The 24,616-nt window shown below is 44.4% G+C and overlaps 1 protein-coding gene across 10 annotated transcripts in view; it reads left to right on the top strand.

Moving 5' to 3' along the window:
• The window catches only part of lt (vacuolar protein sorting-associated protein light), a 62,215-nt gene that overhangs the window by 36,971 nt on the left and 628 nt on the right, over positions 1 to 24,616 (top strand). For 6 of the 10 annotated variants that reach the window (XM_070999280.1, XM_070999279.1, XM_070999277.1 and 3 more), the window contains 5 exons: positions 22,917 to 22,985; positions 23,042 to 23,443; positions 23,492 to 23,678; positions 24,191 to 24,430; positions 24,486 to 24,612. In XM_070999280.1, the coding sequence (XP_070855381.1) occupies positions 22,917 to 22,985; positions 23,042 to 23,443; positions 23,492 to 23,678; positions 24,191 to 24,430; positions 24,486 to 24,612 (1,025 nt within the window). Of the gene's footprint in view, positions 1 to 22,916; positions 22,986 to 23,041; positions 23,444 to 23,491; positions 23,679 to 24,190; positions 24,443 to 24,485; positions 24,613 to 24,616 lie in introns of those variants that run through there. The other 4 variants (XM_070999275.1, XR_011605787.1, XM_070999278.1 and 1 more) reach the window with 4 other exon arrangements.

Here is a 24,616-nt window from a genome sequence, read left to right as displayed (position 1 = left end):
AGACAAAATGCGGTCCTACGTTCTTAAACAATTACTTATGTCTTCCTCGCTAAAGCAGATAGATCCTTTTTTGGACCGTTAAACACATCCAATGACATGTTATAGCCAGCGTGCTAGAAACAGGTCTAGACAAACTTGTGCAAAACATGCAAAATATGCAGCAGGAAGTAGGTCAAACACAGCAACATTAAAGCTATGTTGATGAGTCTCCTAAACAGTGTGATGGACTTTATGTCATCTATGAAATCAATTATGCAAAAGCTGCTGCAAAATCAAAATTCACTAATCCAGTTGCTCGTATCTCAGCGGTCCAAATAACTAAACGATGAAACGAACCTCAAACAAATAATTCAACTTTCAAGTAAAAGGATACACATATTACGGTACTGATCATCCTATCAATAAGCTGAGCAACAAACTGGACAACGTTTCCCCCGGCACTTTAACATAATTGATTTTGCCGTGACAAAAAACATCTCACGATTTCCCAAATCCTATTCGGATCTATCATCCGACCACTCACCTGTCTTAATATATCTAAACCAAAGCCCTTAAATAACCGACAACCCTCCAAAGGTAACCTCGTGCAGAACCAAATGGCTACAAAAAGTATGTAGCCAGTTACCGCAATGAACTTACGCCACACCTTAACACTGAGGCGGACATCGACTGTTCCGCGTACGATCTGCAATCTATACTCGTGGCAGCGGCCAAGGTCTCAACACTACAAGGGACGGGGGTGCAGACCAAACAACACAAAACAAACCAGCAAACCGAACAGCCCGTTACGGGTAAGAGACGCCTGCGATAAGCTTAGCAAGCCAGCAGATCGCAGCACGAAAAAGACTCCTGAATGCAGCTTCCCAAAAATTAACCAGGGTCCTAACGAGAAGAAGAAAATTCACAACGGCAATACATCAAGAAGTTATCGCTCTAGGCTTAGCAGTATAAACAGTCACCTTCATCAGAATCTCTAGATATGCCATTAAAGCCATTTTTAGACTTTTAAATATTATCACAAAACTCGGTTTTTTGGGACAAAATAAAAAAGTCAACCATTATAAGGATACATAAGCGCGGAGCAGATCTAACAAGTTCAGCATCGTACAGGCCAATAAGTCTTCTGTGTTGCCCGTCGAATCGAATTGTAGCGATTTCAGAATTGTTGTGTTATCGTCTCAGTAACGGTAGGTACTCCCGTGTCACGAAATAAAACGCATTTTCGACACAATTGTTCCACTTCACCTCACTTATGTTACAAGTTTGTATTCTTCTAATCGACGTGTCTCAAGCGGTGCCCCAGCGTGTTATTCCCCAATTAAGGGTCGGGAGAGCAATGGCTTTGAAGAGCCTTACTTTAGCATGAATAGATAAATCACTATCTGGGCGAAGTAGCCAGTTTATTTTGTCCAGTTTCGTTCTTGCTGACCCACAGACTCGGTCGATCTGACCCTTCCAGCATAGACGGCGGTCTAGGGTAACACCGAGGTACGTTACTTTCTGCTCATGCTTAAGTCTATCACCATCTAAGTAAAGGCTACGGAGCGGCCAGGTCGAAAAAAAAAGGTGGCGTGTTGCGTTTTATCAACGTTCAAAATCATTAAAGAAAGTCTGTTCACGCCACGAGGTCGAGGATGGGATGCTGCCAGTGGCTAGGAATGCAGTACCATCTGCGTGGTTGGCAAGAAGAGTACCATGAGCTACTAGGTTTGGGAGATCCGAAGTGTAAATTGTGTACAAAAACGGACCAAGGACGCTTTCCTGCGGGACACCAGCTCGAATTTGACGTAGTCCAGAAAGATGTCCACGAATGTCAACGGCAAACACCCTGTTGTCCAGAAATGACACAACAAGCTTCCCCTATCAAAAGTCTGTCTGACATCAAAAAAAAGGCCGAGCAGTATTTATGACCTTTTAAAGCATCTGGAATGTGGTTCACGACTCTGTGAATCTGTTCAATAGCTGAGTGGCGACTACGGAATCCAAATTGATGGCTTGGTAAAGCGTCATTAAACGTGTCAATATCCAGGAGCCTATTAAGTACGATCCGCTCAAAAATCATGGAAAACGTGGATAGAAGACTTATTGGCCTGTAGGACGCAGGCCCAAGTCCAAGTGGCATAGCTTCGTTTAAGAGAAAACCTGTGAATGGGTTTTCTTTTCAGATTTCGTGAGCATTTCCATAACGCGAAACCATGATCCTGGTTGCGATTAATGGCACTGAGATTATTCACGGCAAATTCTGATTTGGCCATTCGGAGGACTTTTCTAATTTCTGACACGGCAGCCCTCCACCTTGCAAAGTCCAGGGTATGCCTTGTGCAGTCCAAACGCGGCGAAGTGTAGGACCCTTTCTGAAGAAGCCCATATTGCCGGCGGAATAAGTACACTTGTAGCAGGAGGGGCAGCTTGATGGATCTTGACTACCAAAACCTGAGCATAGGAATCAACGTCATCCGTAGTGATAGAAAATGGGTTATCAAAGCAGTGAAACTGAAACTTCTAATATCCGAGCTTCGAGGTAAAAGCCTTGTTTTGCTAATGACCTGATAGGCAGCAACAGAGAAATATATAAGGAGCGGAATATGATCAGGGGAAAGGCTCGAACACTCAGAAATGGAAAGGTGGCTGCACGGGATACCTCTATACACAGCAAAATCAATGGCAGTCGAAACATGATCATTGAGCCAGGAAAAATGCGTGGGCCCCCCAGTGTCCAGAATCTGCATTGTTGAGCTGGAGACAACAGACATTAGAGTGTTTCCACGAGGGCAGGACCGTCTGCAACCCCAGAAGCTATGGTGTGCATTCCAATCACCTCCAAAAACAAAGGGCTGCCCACAGAACCGAAAAGGCGGCTCAACTGGCCACGAATGACGATGACCAGAAGGACAGTAGACAGCGCAAAACAAAATTCTTCCAAACGACGTGACCAAATTGATAACAATGGCATGCAGGTGATAGTCCAGGGGCGATTTGATAGTGACAGCAGCACCACCACGATTTCTGTCATAGGGGTGATTGGCGCAGTGTACAGCATATCCATGGATTCGAAAGCAAGAACGGCTGGTAAATGTTTCGTACCATGTGATTCGTTATCCTTCGAGTGAGCTATCTTATTTTTACAAGCGTCAGCCATTGGGGTTCTGGCATCCGACATTGGAACAGCGTACGGAAACTTATAAAATTCAAAAAGAAAAAGTTAGAGGAACAGCCGGCCTGTCAATAGCGGAGGCACGGCCTGCAAAAGCTGCACAACGCAAAGTTCAAAAAAGAACCAAATAAATAATGAAAAGAATCAAATTTTTTAAAAATGTTATGTAAAACGGAGTTATCGAAATGAACACAACCAGTTATTTTGACACTAAAGTCAAAATCCGTGAATTCTGTAGTGCAATATTTCTCGACGTATCTCAAGCAATCGACCGTGTCTGGCTGACGACACCGCGATCCGAAGTCGCTCGAGATGCCCAACTCGAGCAGTAGCTAAAATAGCTAATCTTCTCTTAATAGTTGAGAAATGGTTATCAGACTTATCCATCTTATTGAAAGCAAAAAACTTTAACTGAAACTGAGAGCCAACAATCTTCATTGTCTGATCAATCCACGGCCCTATGCATAGACTTCAAGGTTCTACTCTACAATTCCACCCTAAAGCCAATCTCGACTTACGGAAAGTCGATTGTCATTGATTATTGAACCGTATGCAGTATTAATGACGTACGGCATGTTATCGCCGACTCCCTCTGTGTTGATGAGAATGTGGATTTTCTGCGACTTGTTGAAGAAATGATCGGCTAACTGAATTCTAATAGCAATTTTCCATTCTGAGGTGTCGAACGATTCATGCGGTTGGCGGGCACAAATCCTCTAAATGACAGAGAAGTTGGTCGACTAGAATTCGAATTTGTGTAATAAAGTGTAAACTGTTGATTGGCACACCTTGCATCGTATAAGAGATGGACAATCATTAACCCCGTGTGTCTTTTGAGGACATTTAAGGCTCGCATTCGATCACTTCACGATCTTAAACCGTCTTGCTTAACTAGCTGCAGCGCTTTGGGCCAGTGGACCTGTTGGTAGATGTTCAGAATTACAGAATTCTTCTCTTGCTATTTGTATCTAAGTCAAACTTCGGAGCAGGGTCATGTCGCATAGCCCTCGCAGCTGGTTGCTTGCCCGACTCCAAGTTAAAGAGATTTAAAATGTAATCCAGGCAGATGAGAACATTATTGCCGTAAGGTGCCTCATGTCTTCAAAGGGCTTTATAACGAACACACTCTATGAGTGTCGTCCCCCGTAACACCTCTGTCTACGTTTTGACCCACCTTTATTATGAAGATGGGTGTGGGTTTGTGTTAAGGGGGAACAAGAGTGTCAGAGAACTAAAATTAGTAGACAGAGAGACCATGTCGATAAGAATTTTAACCCAACGGATAAGATTCGGACGAGAGAGAAAGCAGCAGGAGCGAGTTGTGGACGGCCGGGTGGCTGGTCGATGCACGTATATGGTTGCGGGGGGTAGTCCCTCGCTGCAGTCACAATATTGAAAGGCCGGCTGGCCGTTGGTGATCCAATGTAGAGCTGTTGAGTTACGTTAACACGTAGGTGGACGCGGGGGTGTCCCTCGCTATAGCTTCTTCTTAGACGGGCTGGTTGGCCATTGTTTATCTGTTGCAGAATTAGGAAGATAACGCTGGAAGGAAAACTGTCCTTTTCTTGCTGGCCTAGAGACTCAGTCAAGATCAAATCAATAAAATTTTAACGGCAGTTGCCGGAGTTGTTTAGCAGAGAACTTCTGTTCTTTATTTTACGAATGCCAAAAGGGAACTGACTTACAGCTACAAAAAATTGAACTTCATAGCGGCCATGCAAATATGCTGTGCTTGCCGGCTATGCATGGGCATCCGGCCAGACGCTGTGTCAGCAGTTTGGCCGGAGCGAGCTCTTGGACGATCGGTCATCGCCGTCGCCCGGTTAACTCAGTTAACTACTCCCCCCTCAGGAATGAGGCCGCCCTCGGCCGACCCTATTTGGACAACCATCTCTTTTAACTGGGCCGCAGTTCTTCCGGCCTGGGTGACTCGCCAATAGGTCAAGCCGATGCAGATCAACGCTCATATGCAATATGCATATTGCTCCTGCAATTAGTACCATCTGATATGACCGATAGTCATTGACCTCCTTCCCGAATTTTTTGATATGCTCCAAATTACGCTCACTCAAACGGTGAAGGTATTTAAGACTGAGAGCGTTGCGCTCCATGGTGACATTCAGGAAGGGTGAGCTGGCTACTCCTGGAGCCCTTTTCTGGGCTGTGTCATGGTTGACAAATCGGGTTTTGTTGACCATGGCACTCTCGGTAAAGGTGACGTGGTATTTATCCCGTATATGGACACTAGTGCCATTGTCCACACTCACGCGAGCCGGGCGGTCGTTTATAATGACAATCCCATCGTCGACGTAAGTAACGGGATGCAGGTCACTTTGCTGGATTTCGCAATGCGCAGTGCCTCCAGCGTAGAGTTTTTGGGCGCAAGATCTTCTTAGCGCCAGCTGGCAAAACGTAGCCCCTGGTGTTGTGGAGCAATTCTTTACCGTGTGGATCTCTCCATCGCATTCCGCTATTACTTTATCCTCCAGCCAGAGCGACACCTTAAAAATAGTAATCTTATTGCAGGCTGACTTAATTTTAGGAAATTTAATAATAAAGTGTAAAGTGTTAACGGATTGTAGGATTTTAACGGGTGCTACGGACAAAACGTCTTTAATCGCGGTCTCGGTGGGATCTTCCATCCACACACTTTCCATGTCTGCATGATCTAGTATGCTAGGGCTAACTATATTAACTTTAGCGAGAGCTACTGCGAGCATTACATTTTGCAGCTCCATTGCGATCATTCTATTTCGGGTTAGTAACATCTGGAATAGGTGTCCCGTATCAATTTGGGATTCTTTAGCCGATCTCAAAAGTTGATTGACAGTTGTGGAAATTCTATTGATTTGGTCCTGTACTTTGTTATTGATATTTAATTGCCTATTGAGCGACAGTTTTATCCAGATGTTTACATCTCGAGCGCTGGCACTGCCGTCCGCTCTTCCTCTCCATCTCTCCCCTAAGTCTCCGCTCTGCTCTGGAGCGCTTAAGTTAAGTTAGGCTTAAGCAGTTCTTATTTCCAAGTGTACAAATAAACATCTATGCATGTCGCGTAAAATCCCCAAAGTACCCCCGTGTTTTTTGCGTACCATTCGATCTTGGCCCCGACATTTTGGTCCTTCGAGCCGGATTTCAAAATCTTTGGATTTTCCTCTCCTGGAGTTTCCTTTGATTTTGTACCAGCAGGCTTGAACCGCTCCATATAAGTTCCACTTACTATAATTGTCGGTCCTACAGCCAGTTTTTCGAACCCTATTTCGACTAACTTTCTGTATGATATAGTGTCTAAATCCAAAAGTGATTAATCCGACGCAACGGCATTGAATATATGTATTACCATTCCGTTATCTGTGCCAGCCAATATTCCAGTTTCTTTTGCCAACAATTGTACACTTGAAACAACTCCAGTAGATATTTCAGTGCTACTATTCAACTAAAATATTTCTCATTTCTTTCAATTCCAATTGTGTGTAAAATATAACTCAGCCACAGTAAAATATTCCGATCATAAAATTTTTCCTCAAGATTAGCACTCTTTATTTTTACTGTGTTCCAGCTGCGTGTGTATATTTACAAAAACAATCTACTACAGTTAAATCTAACTACTCTTTCTAATACAGTCCACTCCAACTACTTTTTTCGACATACAAATACGGCTAAATTATTTCTAAAATTAAAAAGAAAGTTACAACATCCACAAATTTACTCCAGCAAATCGTTTGCAATTTAGTTGTGCAGTTGACAAACAAACGCACCGACAAACAAACATAAGCGAAGTCTTTACTGTTCCCGCAACGTTATTCCGCTATTCGCATCCCACATATGTACATATGTACAGTGTACATACATACGTGTATCGATATTTTCGCCAGTGGGTCAAGAGCTCATAAAAAAGGTTCCTTTCAAACAAACAAAATTAAAGTCCGTAATTCTTTACATATGTCCGACCATCCGATATAATAAATATTTATTGACTCTGCCTATCCAACAGTGTGACCGTATATATTTACAATCTTGATTGGTTCCTAAATTCCAATTGAATTTAAGCCCGTTTCCTTACTTCTGAAATAAAATACTAAACTATTTTACGTCATGGCAACATCAGTAAAATCCGCTTTAACCCGATTTATGGCCACAGCTGACTGTCTGATCCACTTTGAAGCCACTGTCAATGCTCCAGGTGCTCCTACCCCAACGTTATCCGCCTGTAAAATCCGACGAGAACACTTCAATTCCTTGTGGCAAACGGTAAAGGCAGCATACGACATATGCTCCGACTGCATTATAGCTGCAGGCGAGAGCGCCGCAGTCACAAAATCCATACTAAAGTCCAAGTATTACCAAATGTACTCCACTTACGAAGTATTTGCCGCGCAGCTGATGGAACAAATCCAAAAAGGCTCCTCCCAAATACCTCAAGCTCCAGTAACTCCGTCCCAAAATTCCACGTCTTATGGCTGTCGGCTCCCTCCTATCGACACAGAGGTTTTCTCTGTCGATTATCTTCGCTGGCCGACTTTCCGGGACCTTTTCACGGCAATATACATCGACAATCCTAATCTAACGCCCGTTAAAAAATTATTCCATTTAAATTCAAAAACAAGTGGAGAAGCTCATTCCATAGTTTCAAGATCCCCACTCACCAATGATGGCTTTCGCTCAGCCTGGAATAACCTAACAGCGTTTCGAAAATAAGTGATTGCAGGTGAACAGTCACCTGAATACCCTTTTCAATGTGCAATCCATAGCACAGGAGTCGGGAGCAGCCTTAAAGGAACTTCAACGCACTTTTCAAGGTTGCTTAACTTTCTTAAAATTTTCCGGTGTTAATATTGATCCTGGCTTATATGTGCTCGACAAAACTACCAAAGCTCACTCTCTCATTATGGGAGCAATCCATCCAAAATAAAGCCGAAATTCCTACGTGGCTTGAGCTTGATTCCTATTTGTCGGAGCGCCATCGAACTCTTGAGGCCGTCGATAGCTTCCGATCTGTCAATCCCCACCACGCCCAGTCCAAAGACACAAATCGAGTGGCAGAATTTCCAAAAATAAATTCCTTCAACACAAGGCTAGTTCCGATACCCAAAGGCTGCAATCTGTGCTCGAAGAAGAACCACCCCGTGCGTATATGTCCACGCTTCCTACGGTAGACGATCGCCTAGCCTATACTCAAAGGAAGCAGTTGTGCTCCAATTGCTTTACAAGCAGCCATCAATTCCGAGATTGCACAAGCGCTCACAACTGTCTCACTTGCCAAGATCGGCACCACACATTGCTGCATCGAAACAGTGGTCCTACTACTCCGCCGATTCCATCCGATCCTCCAAGGCCATTATCCGCCTCAGTTCCACACACCATTTCGTCCTATTCAGCGCAAGTTTCCGTACAAAAAGTCCCTCCTAAGAATACTCCATCCGAAATTTGGGTTCCATATCCCTCCTTGGATGGCAGACGTACTCAAGGTATTAAATCCTACCAATGCCGAGTCTGCCAAAGGATCCTTCCTCTACGGAAGTGCCACCACTTTCTACGGCTAAGCCCCCAGAATCGGCTCCAGGAAGTACACATCCAGAAGTACTGCTCCAATTGCTTGGCTCACAATCATACCAAGGACTCCTGCCGCAGTGGTCATCACTGCCATAAGTGTGGAAAGGGCCACCACACTCTCCTAAATACGGACGACCGATCTACACTTCCAACATATTCCTGAGCCTACTATTCTGAGGTTCTCGTTACGGGTGTCCTCGCAAGGGGGGGAGAATGTTTACGTCAAAAGGGCGTTTAATTTCAGGAGGCAGTGTCGAGCGGCAGTTTTATCCAGATGTCTACATCTCGCGCGCTGGCACTGGCGTCCGCTCTTCCTCTCCATCTTTCCTCTAAGTCTCCGCTCTGCTCTGGAGCGCTTAAGTTAAGTTAGGCTTAAGCAGTTCTTATTTCCAAGTGTACAAATAAACATCTATGCACGTCGCGTAAAAACCCCAAAGTACCCCCGTGTTTTTTGCGTACCATTCGATCTTGGGGCTTCATCTATTTTCAACGATCAAGCCACCCCGCCCCAACAGTTTGCAATTATTAGTTGGAATTCGTTTAATTTAATTTTTTCAAAATCTTCAGCGACTGGCGTTCCCGCCACTACCTTCAACGCCGTCCCTAGGAAGTCTAAGCTCCTGGATACTCCATGATGGATGCTCAATGAGTCGAGCATGTCGCGAAGGTGAGCGACATCAACGCTCAAGAGTTTTTGCATGTGCGACTGGCCTATATTCTGAGAGATTCACTGAGTGTTTTACAAATGCTAATTCCTCCCATACCAAAATTCTACCATCAACGATAGGAATGTATTTAGCTTTTGAGTAGTCCGTGACGCGTGCCGATGTTATGTCAAAAGGAATAGCAGGGGTGTTTGTGGGGAAGACAACAAATATGCCACCCTTATATTTATAATTAATAACGCACGAATAGGTTATATTAAAATGTATAGCTTTTATTCGGAGCGGCAGACGGACTGTGAATGTGTAAAAGCTTGGCTCCAAGATCTTCATATAGACATATGCAGGCTTACAAAGTAGTTGCTGAATAGATAAGCGACAGCTTTATGGGTATAAGAAAGAAGGCGAAAGATAAGCAGAGAGCGATGCAGGTGCCGTCGTACACCTATGCGCGCATGACTAGGCGCTGGCGATCTGCTCCGAACATACTCCCCCCGTTGGAAGAGGTAAGGTTCCAACTATCTCGGAATCGATGGGCAGAACGGCTAGCTTGGCGACGGCTCTCTTGATCAGACCCGTAGCTGTACGGACCATAGCTACTCTGATGACTCCGTCCCCGCCGGGTATGACTTCTTGGATGCACCCAAGCTGCCATCTCAAGGGTGGAACGTTGTCCTCCTTAAGCAAAACTATGCGTCCAACCTTGATGTTAGACGTTTCGACGCGCCACTTGCTCCTCTCTTGAAGTAGGGACAAATACTCGCTGCTCCACCTTTTCCAGAAATGTTGCTGCATCTGGGTAACCCGCTGCCATCTGCTGAGGCGGTCTTCGCGGAGATGAGTAATGCCAGGCTCAGGAAACTTAGTGTAGCTGGAACCCTTCAGGAAATGCGCCGGTGTTAGCACCTCAAGGCTTTCAGCATTTTCTGAAATTGGACAGAGTGGACGGGAGTTAAGGATGGCAGAAATCTCATATGCAAGAGTTCTTAATTCATCGATGGCTAAGATGGATGCACCGACGACTCTGTAGAAGTGAAAATTAGCTGACTTCACAGCGGCCTCCCATAAACCACCGAAGTGCGGGGCACGCGGAGGGATGAACTTCCAATCGATCCCATCAGCTAAACAGACGGAAGATGTCGATGCTGTGTGCTGCTCGCTCAAAAAGAGCTCTTTCAGCTCGGCAAGCTCTCTCTTTGCACCGACAAAGTTTGTAGCATTGTCGCTCCAAATGGTACGCGGACTGCCTCTAAGGCTGATGAATCTCCTCAGCGCTGCGATGAAAGAATCCGTCATGAGATCCTGGACCACTTCCAAATGAGCAGCCTTCGTGGAAAAACAGACAAAGACGGCGATATAGCACTTGTGGGGTGCCTTATTTCTGGCCTCTGCTTTATGATAGAATGGCCCACAATAGTCCACTCCTGTGGTATGAAAAGCTGGATTAGGCTGCACTCTATTTGCTGGAAGGCTACCCATGACGTGCTCCCAAGTAACAGGCTTCATTCGGAAACATCGGACGCATTTGTTGATAACGCTGGCGACGCACTTGCGGCCTCCAATGGGCCAGTACCTTTGCCGTAATGCGGCAAGCAGCGCCTGCGATCCTCCATGCAAATATTTCTCATGATAATAAACGATGATCGCCTTGGTGACTGGATGATCCTTGGGCAACAGTATCGGATGCCTCGTGTCGTAGTCCAAGTTTGCGTTCTGAAGCCTTCCACCCACGCGAAGTAACCCATCGGAGCCGAGTATAGGTCTAAGCGAAACCAGCTTGCTTTTCTGTGGAAACGGCTTGCCCTGGCTAAGAGATCCTTTACTGAGTCTAGCAGGGACGGCCAATTTGACGAGCTTTGCAGAAGGAATGGAGGCCCGTTAGCCCAAAGGGAATGTTCCAACAATTCTCTTGGGGTACATCCTCGCGATACGACGTCTGCCGGGTTCAAGTTTGTAGGAACGTGATGCCAAGACATGTCTTTCGTCATCTCCTGAATTTTCGCGATTCTGTTTGATACGAAAACGTTAAACTCCCTCGGAGGTTGCCGAATCCACGCCAACACAATGGACGAGTCCGACCAGCAATGAAAGGTGCAATCGAAATCTATGGCTTCCTTGGCGTTTACGATTAGCTCAGCCAATAAAAGCGCTGCGGAAAGTTCTAATCTTGGAATTGTTAAGGCCTTCAATGGAGCTACCCTTGACTTGGCACAGAGCAGATGGACAGATGGACCGATCGCAAGTATAGACACGCTCCATAAGCTGACATGCTAGCATCGCAGAATCCATGCAACTCAACGGAAGCCCTTGGTTGCAGTACGAATCGTGGGAATTTTAAGTTCTGTACGACCGATAACTGTGAGGTCAACTCCCCCCATGTCGAAAGAATGGGCTCTGGCAGTGCATCATCCCAATCCACGTTCGCACTCCATAGAGATTGCAGAAAAATCTTAGATTTTGTGATAATAGGAGTTATTAAACCGAGTGGATCATAGAATTTGGCAATCGTCGACAATGCAACCCGCTTAGTGGGTCGTTGATTGATTGGCAGTTGACAAAAATGAAATAGGAGCTGATCAGAAGATGGATCCCAGACTAGTCCCAATGCCTTGGCGACATCCGATTCATCGTGAAATTTGATTAACTGCTCCTTGTCGCATTCAGACTCTCCCTTCAGGGCTGCTGACTCATTCGAACACCATTTGCGAATTGGAAAGTGGCCTCGCGACAGTAATTCCTTCACCTGACGACGAATTTCTCTCACCTCCTCAACTGAGTCCCCACCAGATATTAAATCATCCACATAGAAATCTCTACGAACAATTTTTGCTCCAATAGGAAATGATTCCTCCTCATCGTAAGAGAGTTGATGCATGGCCCTTATAGCCAAGAAGGCAGCTGGCTTGGTTCCGTAAGTCACCGTGTTCAATTTAAAAACACTCAATTCTTTCCTGGAGCTCTCTCTCCAAACGATGCACTGCAAGAAATCATCCGGGTACGAAACACGCACGCAACGGTACATCTTGCAGATATCTCCACAAAGGGCAACTTTAAAAAATCGAAAGCGAAGCAGTATATTGAAGATTTTTTGTTGAATTGTTGGTCCTGCCAGAAGTAAGTCGTTCAGAGAGCTACCAGAAGTTGTTTTAGCAGATCCATCAAAAACGACACGAAGCTTCGTACTCGTGCTTTCCTGCTTATGTACGCAATGATGGGGCAAAAAGAATTGTGTTTCTGGCGGTTCCTTAGTTACAAGAGACATGTGACCTAGGTCGATATACTCCCTCAAAAATGCTGAATACTGAGCTTTCAGGGCTGGGTTTCTATCTAATTTAGCTTCCAAACTCTTGAAACGACGACGAGCCAAGCAATAAGAATCACCTAAAGATTCGAATCCGGAAGTGGTCAAGAGACGAACACAGTATTGGCCGTTTCCAAGTAGAATGCAATTTTCAGTAAAAAGTTGCTCACATCGCAAGTCTTCCGGCAATAAAGATGGCTTAGACGAAGTGAAGTCCTCAATTTCCCAAAATCGCTTTACAATGGCGGAAAGTGTGTCATCGGAATAATCAGCTGGGTCCTTGATGCTGGCTTGTAAAACCGACTTATGAGTTGGCATGTTCGATGATAACCCTCCAGAGACTATCCAACCAAGCTTGGTGTTCTGAAGAGTTGGCAAAGCCCTATCCAAATGAATTTGTCCCATAGAAATTATTTCGAAAAACAACCCAGCGCCGAGTAAAAGGTCAATTCGTTGTGGTTGATTGAAATTAGGGTCAGCGAGTGAAATGTTTTGCGGTATCCTCCACGATGTTGCATTTATATTGAAATGGGGTTGATAATCAGTAATACTGTGAGTCACAACCGCTGTGAATGCCGCTCGATAGCTTGCATCCCGTGATTGCACAAGAATATCGACAGTCTTATCAGAGATCATGGAAGATTCTCCTATCCCAGAAATCGACGTTTGCGATCTTCTGTGATTCAAGTTTAGTTGGCTGGTTAAGCGAGAGGTTATGAAGTTTAGCTGGGAGGCCGAATCTAAAATTGCTCGGCAAGGCATAAATGCTCCAATTCTATTTCTGACGTAGATAATAGCAGTTGGAAGCAACACGTAGTCGATCGGCAAAATATTTAAGGCTTTGGGTGGAGGGCTTGGTAAATGATGATCAGGATGCGATGATGTATGCGAACATGATACTAATGCTGATGAAGTAGATGGTAATGGCTGAGAGCTCGAGGATGGATCGCATGATGGAGATGAAAATGAGGTTGATGTTGCGGATGGGTCATGGTTCATGTGTAATAATGAATGATGCTTCATGCGACAATACTTGCAGTGAGTCGACTTGCATTGCTGCAAACTATGCCCCTTGCGCAAACAGTTGAGGCAAAGGTGCAACTTCTTTGCTTCTCTATATCGAAGATTCGGACTCAAATTTAAAAATCGAGGACACTTTGGCAAATAATGATCCCGTGCATCGCAAAATAAGCATGTCAAATGATTTGAGTTAGTAGCAGATGCAATAAGTGTATTTTGGTTATATTTGTGCAAGTTTTTTCCCCACCTGCTGGCCTGGTGTTTGAGTTACCAAGGCTTGATCCAAGTTTTCCATCATCCTGCACCTTTTTTCCAAAAACGACTCCATAGCATCCCAGGTAGACAGCTCAGTGATTGACAAATCCTCTTCCCATTTTTCCCGCGTCCTCTGATCCAGTTTCCGAGTGACGATGTGAATTAAAAGTCCATCCAAAATTTGTTGCGTATTGGCCAGGGTTCGAATTGCTCGCAGATGCGAATTCATGCAATCGCTCAGCTCCCGAAGACCCTTCGAAGATCCCTTCTCGACACCCTTTAAACCGAATATTGCCTGAACATGTGCCTGAAAGTGTAAAACTTTATTATCAAATCGATTAACCAGCAAATTCATAGCCTTTTTAAAATTAGCATTCGAGGGTTCGAGCGAGCGTATGGTTTCCAGAGCCACGTCGCCCAAACTCGAACGCAAATATTGTAATTTTTCAATGTCGCTTAGCTCATCATCATTTCCGATGACCGTAGTGAAAGTCGCAAGAAAATCCGGCCACTCAGAGTAGGATCCATGAAAACGAGCAATTTCCAAATTTGGCAACCGAGGCTTTCTAGATAGTGATGTCAATAGATGTTGAATTTGCAGCGGTTGAAGCCGGCAATTGTGACTTGCGATGAGCCGCCAAGCCTCGGCTTAGTTTCGCCTTCACATCCATGAAGACTTCAGCAAATTCAATCCGATGGTCGCTCGAGATCTCTGCAAAGTCCAGTCTTTCCAACGATGTCTGCGTAGAATCAAATGCCTGGTTTAAGGAATTGATCCATTCCATTCGCGCCAGCAAATCAGATTCGTCAAATTGATTAACCGCATCAGCGTTTAAATAGCATTTCATCGAGCTCATTTGCCGCAAAATAGATTGGGCTTTGACTCGGTAGTAGTCGACGTCACTTGTGAATTCATTTTGAGCCCGAACCGAGTTTTCCGTATCAGACATTTTTCAATCACGAGAAAGAAAAAAATGAAATGAAAATGAAGAAAGTAAAATGTCCGACCGCGTTAGAGGCACAAAACACCGTATACCCTTTACCGCGAAAACGTGAAGGTTAACAAGCGTCGCCGAGATGCAACGGAACCTTTAACTTTGTTGTTGTTGTTCTTGCCGATAAATTGCCTGCCTAGCAACAGTGGATTATGTAACTGGCAAACGAATGTATGTATGGCTATATGTACATGTATATATGTAATATGCGCTATTAACAAAGATTAAATGCGATTCACTTTGTTAAGAATTATTTGCACAACACAAATTTGGTGTTTTTTCACAGCGCAAAATGCACAAAAAATCAAACGGCCGGCTGTGCACTTTTATATGCACTTATGTATGTATGTGTGTTCGTATGTTTGTGCCCGAATGCACGATAACGACAGCGAAACAAAGCGTTTGTTTAAACTATATTAAACAATCGCGAAACCGAGTTGCAGACTCCGATTAAAACTGCTATCACGTCGGGGTCACCAAATGTTTGTGGGGAAGACAACAAATATGCCACCCTTATATTTATAATTAATAACGCACGAATAGGTTATATTAAAATGTATAGCGTTTATTCGGAGCGGCAGACGGACTGTGAATGTGTAAAAGCTTGGCTCCAAGATCTTCATATAGACATATGCAGGCTTACAAAGTAGTTGCTGAATAGATAAGCGACAGCTTTATGGGTATAAGAAAGAAGGCGAAAGATAAGCAGAGAGCGATGCAGGTGCCGTCGTACACCTATGCGCGCATGACTAGGCGCTGGCGATCTGCTCCGAACAAGGGGTATGGAAGCAAACCTGTAATTCAGATATACTGTAATGTTTGTTCAAAACGGGGTAGCCCACCACCAAAGCATGTAAAATGAAGCACGATTAAAAATAATAGTAATAAAAAAAAACTTACGCCAAGTGGCTGGGGATAAAAGGATAAAAAATGAAAAATTATTAGGCTAGCGATAACACGGTTATGCTTGGCCTACCTAAGGTTGTCCTTGTGGACAACCCTCCCCTTAATGAGGACTGTGGTTCCCATGTCCGCTTCCACAGTTTTCTCTTCACACAATGGTGAGAGTTTGTTGCCTAGTCTGTTGGATTTCACCAGGACTTTTTTGCCAACTTTGAACACCCTGTTTTGTCGGGAAGCATTATTCCTGTTTCGGAGCTTATCTTGGGCGTGTTTAATCTTATCCTGTACCTCGTGGGTCATTCGATTGTGTTTGAACCACGTCGGCTGGCCTCTTGTCGATGGCTGAATGGATAGATTTGTTATATCTGGCAGTGGCCAGCAGAATTAACTCAACGGTGTCACTAATGCCTATATCAATTTTAAGACATCTAGTAAGCTCTACCAGAGTGCTGTGGAAACGTTCCACCTGACCCTTTGGACAGTGCAATAGCGGTGCATTCGAGATGCTAACGCCGAAATGGTTTTCCAGCATGGTCAAAATGGTGTGCGAGTTCAACGATGGTTCGTTGTCGCAATATATGACCTTGGCTCTAGGGAAAATATTCATGAGTTGCAGCAGCGCCGGCTTGAGATCCTCTATGGTTCTAGAGGGAATTGGCTGGACCATGGCAAATTTCGAGAATTTGTCAACGCACGTAAGGAACTATTTTTTGTTCGTGGAGAACATGTCTATATGTAGCATTTCTCCTACATGAGATCAGACTGGTGTTTCACCAAGCTCATGTTTTTGGGGTGTCTGTCGTATTTTGCCTTAGCGCATGTCTCGCAATTAGCGACGATCTCACTCGCTAGCTTGGCCATTTTCGGGAAGTAGTACTCTGAGAGTACCTGTTTCACATTTTCTTGGGCTAATCTGTGAGCCCTGTTGTGCTCGAAAGTGAGAACTTCGCGCCTCTCAGCGACTGCAAAAATATCCGTTACGTGGTTTTTGCAATGCCAAAATTTGGTGGCAGGGAATTGCCTCCTTGCATGTGAAGTCAATGTTATGCCGTCTTTTGTTTTCGAAGAGTACGAAGCTGCGTTTCGACGGAAAGCGTGCTTCCTCCAGAGCTACCTGGTTTTGAAAGCAATTCAAAGGTTTGTCCGTAGTCTGAATCGTGTGCGTCAGCGACAGCTCACTGTGTATTGTGGCCGCGTTAAAAAAAGTTTCTTCCTCTTCCACAACGTTAAGTTGTTGTGTGGAAAGGGCATCCGCAACAAGGTTTTCTTTGCCGGGCTTGTAAAAAATTTTAGCGCCGGACTCGTCGATGCGAGCCCTCCACCTTTTGAATTTCGCATTCGGATTGGATTCCGACACTGCGAAGGTCAACGGTTGGTGATCAGTAAAGATATTTATATCTTTAACTGCGTACAAATAATGGCGCAGTTTGGCCAGCGCCCAAACTATGACTAACAGCTCCCTTTCGTAGCGTAGTTAACTTCTCTGTCCTTTAGGGTTATAGAGATCGTAGTTATGGGTCGCCCCTCTTGGGATAGCACCGCGCCAATGCCGTAGTCGTAGTCGGGATATCTGGGAACGACGTCCTCGGAAGCCAGAATGTTACGCAGCTTTTGGAAAGCCAGCCGTTGCGGCTCGTTGAACTGTACCTGGATATTTTTGGATCTGTGTCTACTGACACTTCCATGTTCCCCTTTCAGAATGTTAGAAATGGGCCTAGCTATTGACGCAAAATCTTTTATAAAGCATCTATAATAGCTAGCCAAGCCCAGTAATGATCTGACCTCAAATATGTTCTCAGGCTCCGGGAATTCCTGAACTGCTTTGGTTTTTTCCGGGTCTGTAGTGGCCCCGTTGTTGGTGACTATGAACCCTAAAAAGCTAACGCTTTTCTTGAAAAAAATTGATTTTTGCGCTGATGCAATCTGCGTGCCGGATGTGGGAGTTTCGTCCTCTGAAAAAACGATATCATCATCAACATAGACATAGCCAAATTTGCCGATCTGCTCTCGCAGTATATCGTCAATTGTTCTTTGAAAATGCTGGCCGCATTTTTTAATCCAAATGGCAATCTGCGAAACTCGTATTTTCCTCCGTTAACGGAAAAGGAAGTTTTTTCACGGTCGCGTTCTGCCAGTGTGATTTGGGGTATCGGTCGGGTATTGTTCTCTCGTTCAGCTTGCGATAGTCCAACACCAAACGCATTTATCGCTTGCCAGTTTCGTCGGTACTGTTTTTATCTACTACCCATATTGGGTTATTGTAGGGGGACTTCGACTTTTGGATTATGCCATTTTTAACAGATCTTGAATTTCGCCATTGACGAAATCGGCTGCTCCCATTGGATATGGGTAAAGTTTGGCATAGATGGGTTCCTCATCAACAGTTCTTATGGTAGCTACCACCGACGCGTTGTGAGGTAGGGCCTCATTAGGGTATGCGAAAGCTTTTTTCCTGTCGCTGAGCATTTTCAAAAATGCTTTTCTGACCAAAGGTGGTGCCTCCGGGCAGTCCACTTCAGTGAAATTGACATTGGGGCATGAGTGAAAATCAATCTTCTCTTCTTCGGTGTCCCATTTGAGGCGACCAGAAGCTAGACAAAGTGATGTCCCCGCCTGTTTTAATAGGTCGAGACCGATGATTGCATCAAAAGAGGACAAGTCAGGTAAAATGAAGAATGTGGCATTTAAATTAAAAATTGACACGAAGCATTTCTTCGTGATAGTGGTGACGCTATGAGTGGAATGAAGTTTAAACGGAGTTTCTACCGGGCGGACGCCTTTCAATCCTTCGTATGGTCGGATGAAATTCTTAGCCGCGCCGGTATCGGTGAGAAGTCTCATGTCGATCCCCGCTACTCTTCGTCTGATGAATGGTAGCAGGGATTTTCCCCTAAAATTACCTTTACCGCTGCACTGGAGGCTGCGTCGTCGTATGCCTTGTCAGAAGTATCTGTGCCCTGAGCAATGAGGTTAACGCTTTGCCTCTTGTGAGGGCCTGAGCGTCCAGACGCATCCGTCTTCGCGTTCTGGGCACGGGGCACGGGACGGCTGTAACATTTTGGACAGCGACGGATCCACTTCCATGCGCTCTGGTGTGTTTCCCGGAAGCCTGTCGCTGCGAGGAGCAGTGTGTACTTGCGCCTTGTAGTTTTTAGTAAAATGCGAGTTCTTCCCGGCACCTATTTTAGAATTTGTTTGTGGAGGGGCTTGTTGCCGCTCTTGCGCTTTTGGGAATTGCTTGCGCTCTCTATCCTCTTGGTTCCTTGCAAACGTTGTTGCGAAGATGTATCTCTCATGGTTGGATTCGACTTCCTGCGCCAAGGCGAGAGCTGTCGGCATGACTTTGGGTTTTGCCGAGAAAAGCACATCCATGAGGCTGCGCTTTAGCCCACAATACCTTAGCCATGGCCGCCCCATACGTCTTGTTTGTTAATAAGGTGAGTTTCTTCTCAACCTCATTATAGTACTGTAACAAGGTTAGGCCACCCTGTCTTAGAATGCCTAACTCTTGATCGTTGACATGCATCGGTCGCTTGTCACTGTATGTGAAGTCTAACCGATTTATAATCGCGTCAAAATTCAATACAGTCCCAAACGAAGATAGCACAGCATCAGCGGGACCCCTGACCTTACTCCTAATAATTATGACCGCTTGATAGTGGCGGGAGCTGTCATCATATCGTCTGAAAATGTGGTAAGCGGCTACAGCTGCTTGTCGCCAAGATACGTACGATTCTTGCGTTCCCGCAAATTCGGGCAGACATTTATCGGCATTGCATGTCTTTTATTATACCCGTTACTCGTAGAGTAAAAGGGTATACTAGATTCGTCGGAAAGTATGTAACAGGCAGAAGGAAGCGTTTCCGACCCCATAAAGTATATATATTCTTGATCAGGATCACTAGCCGAGTCGATCTAGCCATGTCCGTCTGTCCGTCTGTCCGTCTGTCCGTCTGTCCGTCTGTCCGTCTGTCCGTATGAACGCTGAGATCTCGGAAACTATGAGAGTTACAATACTGGGATTAGGCACGCAGATTCCTGAGATTCCTGCGCAGCGCAAGTTTGTTTCAGTAGAGTGCCACGCCCACTCTAACGCCCACAAACCGCCCAAAACTGTGGCTCCTACAGTTTTGATGCTAGAATAAAAATTTTAACTGTAATGTAATGTTCTCATCAATACCTATCGATTGACCTAAAAAAAAGTTTGCCACGCCCACTTTAACGCCCACAAACCGCGAAAACCTGTGACGCCCACAATTTTTATGCTAGATAAAAAATTTTAACTGGAATGTATTCGTCTCGTCATTACCTATCGATTGACTCAAAAAAAAGTTTGCCACGCCCACTTTAACGCCCACAAACCGCAAAAACCTGTGACGCCCACAATTTTCATGCTAGATACAAAATTGTAACTGAAATGTATTGGTCTCGTCGATACCTATCGATTGATCCAAAAAAAAATTTGCCACGCCCACTCTAACGCCCATAACGCTTAAATCTGTATACCGCCGGTAGGTGGCGCATTTTAATCTCGCTTTGCTGCTTGCATATCTCCATTTAGCTGAGTAACGGGTATCTGATAGTCGAGGTACTCGACTATAGCGTTCTTCCTTGTTATTTCTATGGCCACATATGTTTTTATCTGAGGGGTCTGGGCTGGAGCTGACGCAGTGCTTACTGCCGGTACTCGCAATTCTTCAATCTGCAGCTTAAGCGCTTGCTCTCTGATCTGGCTTTGGGCGGTCTGTTCTGCAAGGCCATTATTAATGGCGGCCTGTATGACGGTTGGGAGCTGATCGCGATCCATATTAGTAGGGGGTACTGGGGGCTTGGTGTTGAGGTTCGGACCTTCCCTTCACTCTCGGACTCTGAGTCGCTTGAGTATGGTTTCTTGTTCCTATATGTGAGAACCGGAGTACTCATAGGCAGCTGAATTCAACTGCACAGAAATCCGTGCGCGTAAGCAAAAGCGCTACACAAACAAAAACAAAGTCGAAAGGCTCTGGGGGTTGCGGGGGCTGAGTCGCCGCCTCAGCAACGGATGAGAGCTCGTCGAACTGAGCTGTTGCCTTGCCAAGCCGTGACAAGGTGAAGGGGGCGCGGGGACTGAGCCTTCGCTAAGGCAAGCAAAGAAAATAAAAACAAGTTGCCACAAAAAGTAGAGTGGGGGGATAATAAGACAACTAAGACTGCGGGGCTAATGTCAAGAACTCGAGCATAAGCAAAGATACATATAAAAGCTGAATTAAATGCACACAATTAATCGAAGCAATGAGACGGTGTTTTTATTAATTATGATCAGTTAGTATTCAAATCTTGTGCTAGTAATTTATTTTTTAGCTTCGGTTGAGATATTTAACTTCCAAATTTTCTGTAAAGCTGCACCAGAATATTAATTTATTTATTCACAAAAAAGAAAATAATATGCAAACAATACGCAATTATAAATACCTTGAATAGCAAACTGTCACTATTAATTATCTAATGACATATAATTATTATGTAAAAAGTATATTATTATGTAAAAATATATATATAATGCAATATATTAATATCAAGCTGTCAATCAATTAATGAGTGTTAGTTAATTACGATATTAATGTGAAATATTAGTATGAAGCTGCAGAATTTTATTTATAATAATTTTAACAAAACTAATGATTACGCTGGAAGGAAAACTGTCCTTTTCTTGCTGGCCTAGAGACTCAGTCAAGATCAAATCAATTTCATTTTAACGGCAGTTGCCGGAGTTGTTTAGCAGATAACTTCTGTTCTTTATTTTACGAATGCCAAAAGGGAACTGACTTACAGCTAACAAAAACTGAACTTCATAGCGGCCATGCAAATATGCTATGCTTGCCGGCAATGCATGGGCATCCGGCCAGACGCTGTGTCAGCAGTTTGGCCGGAGCGAGCTCTTGGACGATCGGTCATCGCCGTCGCCCGGTTAACTCAGTTAACTACTCCCCCCTCAGGAATGAGGCCGCCCTCGGCCGACCCTATTTGGACAACCATCTCTTTTAACTGGGCCGCAGTTCTTCCGGCCTGGGTGACTCGCCGATAGGTCAAGCCGATGCAGATCAACGCTCATATGCAATATGCATATTGCTCCATATTGTTCACCCTAGTCTGAGAACGGTGACGCTTCCCTAAGCCCACAAGGCCGATCTCTCTGCGGGTCTAAGGCGCAACAAGCGACCCCGAGGCAACGCGTTGGCAAGCAAGCAGAGGCGGCCACTACGAGCGTCCCGAGACCCAGGATCCAGAGGAGGACGAGTCAACGCGTCGAGGAGTCAGAAAGAGGAGCGCCAGCAGCCGGCGGAACCAGAGCCAAGAGATACCGAAGCCAGCCCAGCCACACACCCGCTGTACTAATACCACGAGAATAAATCCCACTATTACCATTTGAACCCTTTGTTTTCTCACTGATCTACGGGCAATCACGTCATATAAATTTGGTGGGACGAACACACAATCTTCTGAGCTAGCCGCACGAATCTCGTAGCGAGCAGACACACAAAATCAGTTCGTTACACTGTCCGTACGAACGCTGAGATTTTGAACACTAAAATAGCTAGAAATTTGGGATTAAGCATGCAGATTAAAGGACTTCTTAATCAGCGCCAGTTTTTTATCAGCTTAGTGACGTGACCACTGTATTTCTTAAATTCTTATATTAATCAATAATCAATAATAAGTGGTGACAATCGCATAGTTTGGCATGGTAGTACCGCTAGGCGCTGAGGCGGAATATAGAAATATCTGATAGTCGAGACACTCGGCTATAACTTTTTTTAGTGTTTTACATTTTTTGTGCAGAAAGAACTAGAGGTGGGCAAAAGTGAAGCCTTGGTTGGGTCGTTGGTATTATTTTTTATTTTTCTAGAATATTTCGTTTGTTTTTGCCTATTGTCGAGAATTCATCACTAGTGTAGGGATGGGACTGCTTCGGTACGAGTTAGCCCGGTAGGGATGCAAAAATGATTTAAAAAGGGTTAGCAAAGTAAAAAATATATTTATTACACAAGCCGCCCGAACTTAGCTTTCCATATATGTTTCTTTAATTTAAACAGAAAATTTGAGGAGGCACTAGAACTGCTTGGCACGCATGGAGGTAGCGTTCCCATTCACTCCGTTGCCAGGTGAGTTACAAATTGTTGTTGTTGATTTGTTTACAAATGTGTGAATTTATATATAGACTATACATTAGTCATTTACTGGCGTTAAAGCAATATGAGGGCGCTGCCAAACTTTGTCTGCGAATGCTGGGAAATAACAAAGTTCTTTGGGAAGAAGAAGTTTTCAAGTTTGTAAAGTGTCAGCAGTTACGCTCTGTTAGTGCTTATCTGCCGACATCCGACGAATGCAAACTCGATCCCCACGTGTACGAGATGGTTTTGTACGAGTTTCTGAAATTCGATGTAAGCGGTTTTCTAAATCTTGTTAAGGAATGGCCGCCTCACCTGTACGACGGCCTGGCTGTTATTAACGCCATTCACGATAACTTTCGGAAGCAACATGCTAGTCAGTTGCTCGAATCCCTGGCTCTTCTATATTCGTATCAGGGTGATTTCGAAAGTGCCCTCCGAATGTATCTAAAGTTAGTATTTAAATCGTTTTAAAGGACCGACTGACAAAATATCAAAAGGTTACAGAACAAGGACGTCTTTCAATTAATACGCCGTTATGAGCTTTACGATGTCATTCCAAAATTAATTATTCCACTAATTCAATTGGATCGTGAACGTGCCTTTGAAATACTACTAGATAAGAACAAGATAAGGACAGAGGTCGTTGTTCATCAGCTGGAGCACAGTCAAGAGTATCTATACTGGGTAAGGGCCTTATGTAACATGTCAGAAATACACTATATTTATACCCGTAATTCGTAGTAAAAGGGTATATTTGGAAATAACGTTATCAGACAGAATAAAGCGTTTCCGATCCTATAAAATATATATTTTCTTAATCAGGATCTTCAGCGAAGTTGGTTTAGCCAAGTCCGTCTGTCTGTCTGTCTGTCTGTATGAACGCTGAGATCAACTGAGTACCACGTCCACTCTAACGTTTATAAATGTCCTTAAACCTAAAAGATTTTATAGAATTTTATATGGGATTTTGTTTTTTTTTCCAATAGCCATCTGCATGAAAAAGTATCTAATCGAACTATTCATTAAAAAGTTATTAGCAAGTGCAGTTTTTACCGCTAGGTGGAGCCAGTTCGCGAAATCGGAAACGGTTGCTTTGCTGCATGCATATTTCCATCCCTTACCCTCCCTTTAGCTGAGAAGCGGGTATCTGATAGTCGGGGCACTCGACTATAGCGTTCTCTTTTGTTTTTTTTCAGTATTTGGACTCTTTGCAAAAAGTGGATGCCTGTAACGCATTTCAAAGTAAACTGGTTTCCTTGTATGCAAAATATGATCGAAACCAACTTTTGCCCTTTCTTATGCGTTCAAAGGAATACGTAATTCTGGAGGCGTTGGCCATATGTAAAAGGGAAGGTTTTTACCCGGAGATTGTCTACTTACTGGGTTGCATGGGCGGAGTGGAAGCGGCCGAAGCTTTAAATATCATTATTCATAGAGTAAGAAAACTTAAAGCGATACGTTATTAACATATATAGCATTTAAATTCCGCAGATCAGTGACATAGAAATGGCAATCGAGTTTTGCAAGGAACACGATGACAACGATCTATGGCATCTGCTTATCAGTGAAACTACCAAACAACCCGAAATTGTGTCCAAAGTCTTGGACGGTATTGTGGGTAA

The sequence above is a fragment of the Drosophila suzukii genome, unplaced genomic scaffold (genome assembly GCF_043229965.1).
Source record: "Drosophila suzukii unplaced genomic scaffold, CBGP_Dsuzu_IsoJpt1.0 scf_6, whole genome shotgun sequence".
Lineage (NCBI taxonomy): Eukaryota > Metazoa > Arthropoda > Insecta > Diptera > Drosophilidae > Drosophila > Drosophila suzukii.
This window is presented reverse-complemented; position numbering and strand designations above follow the sequence as displayed.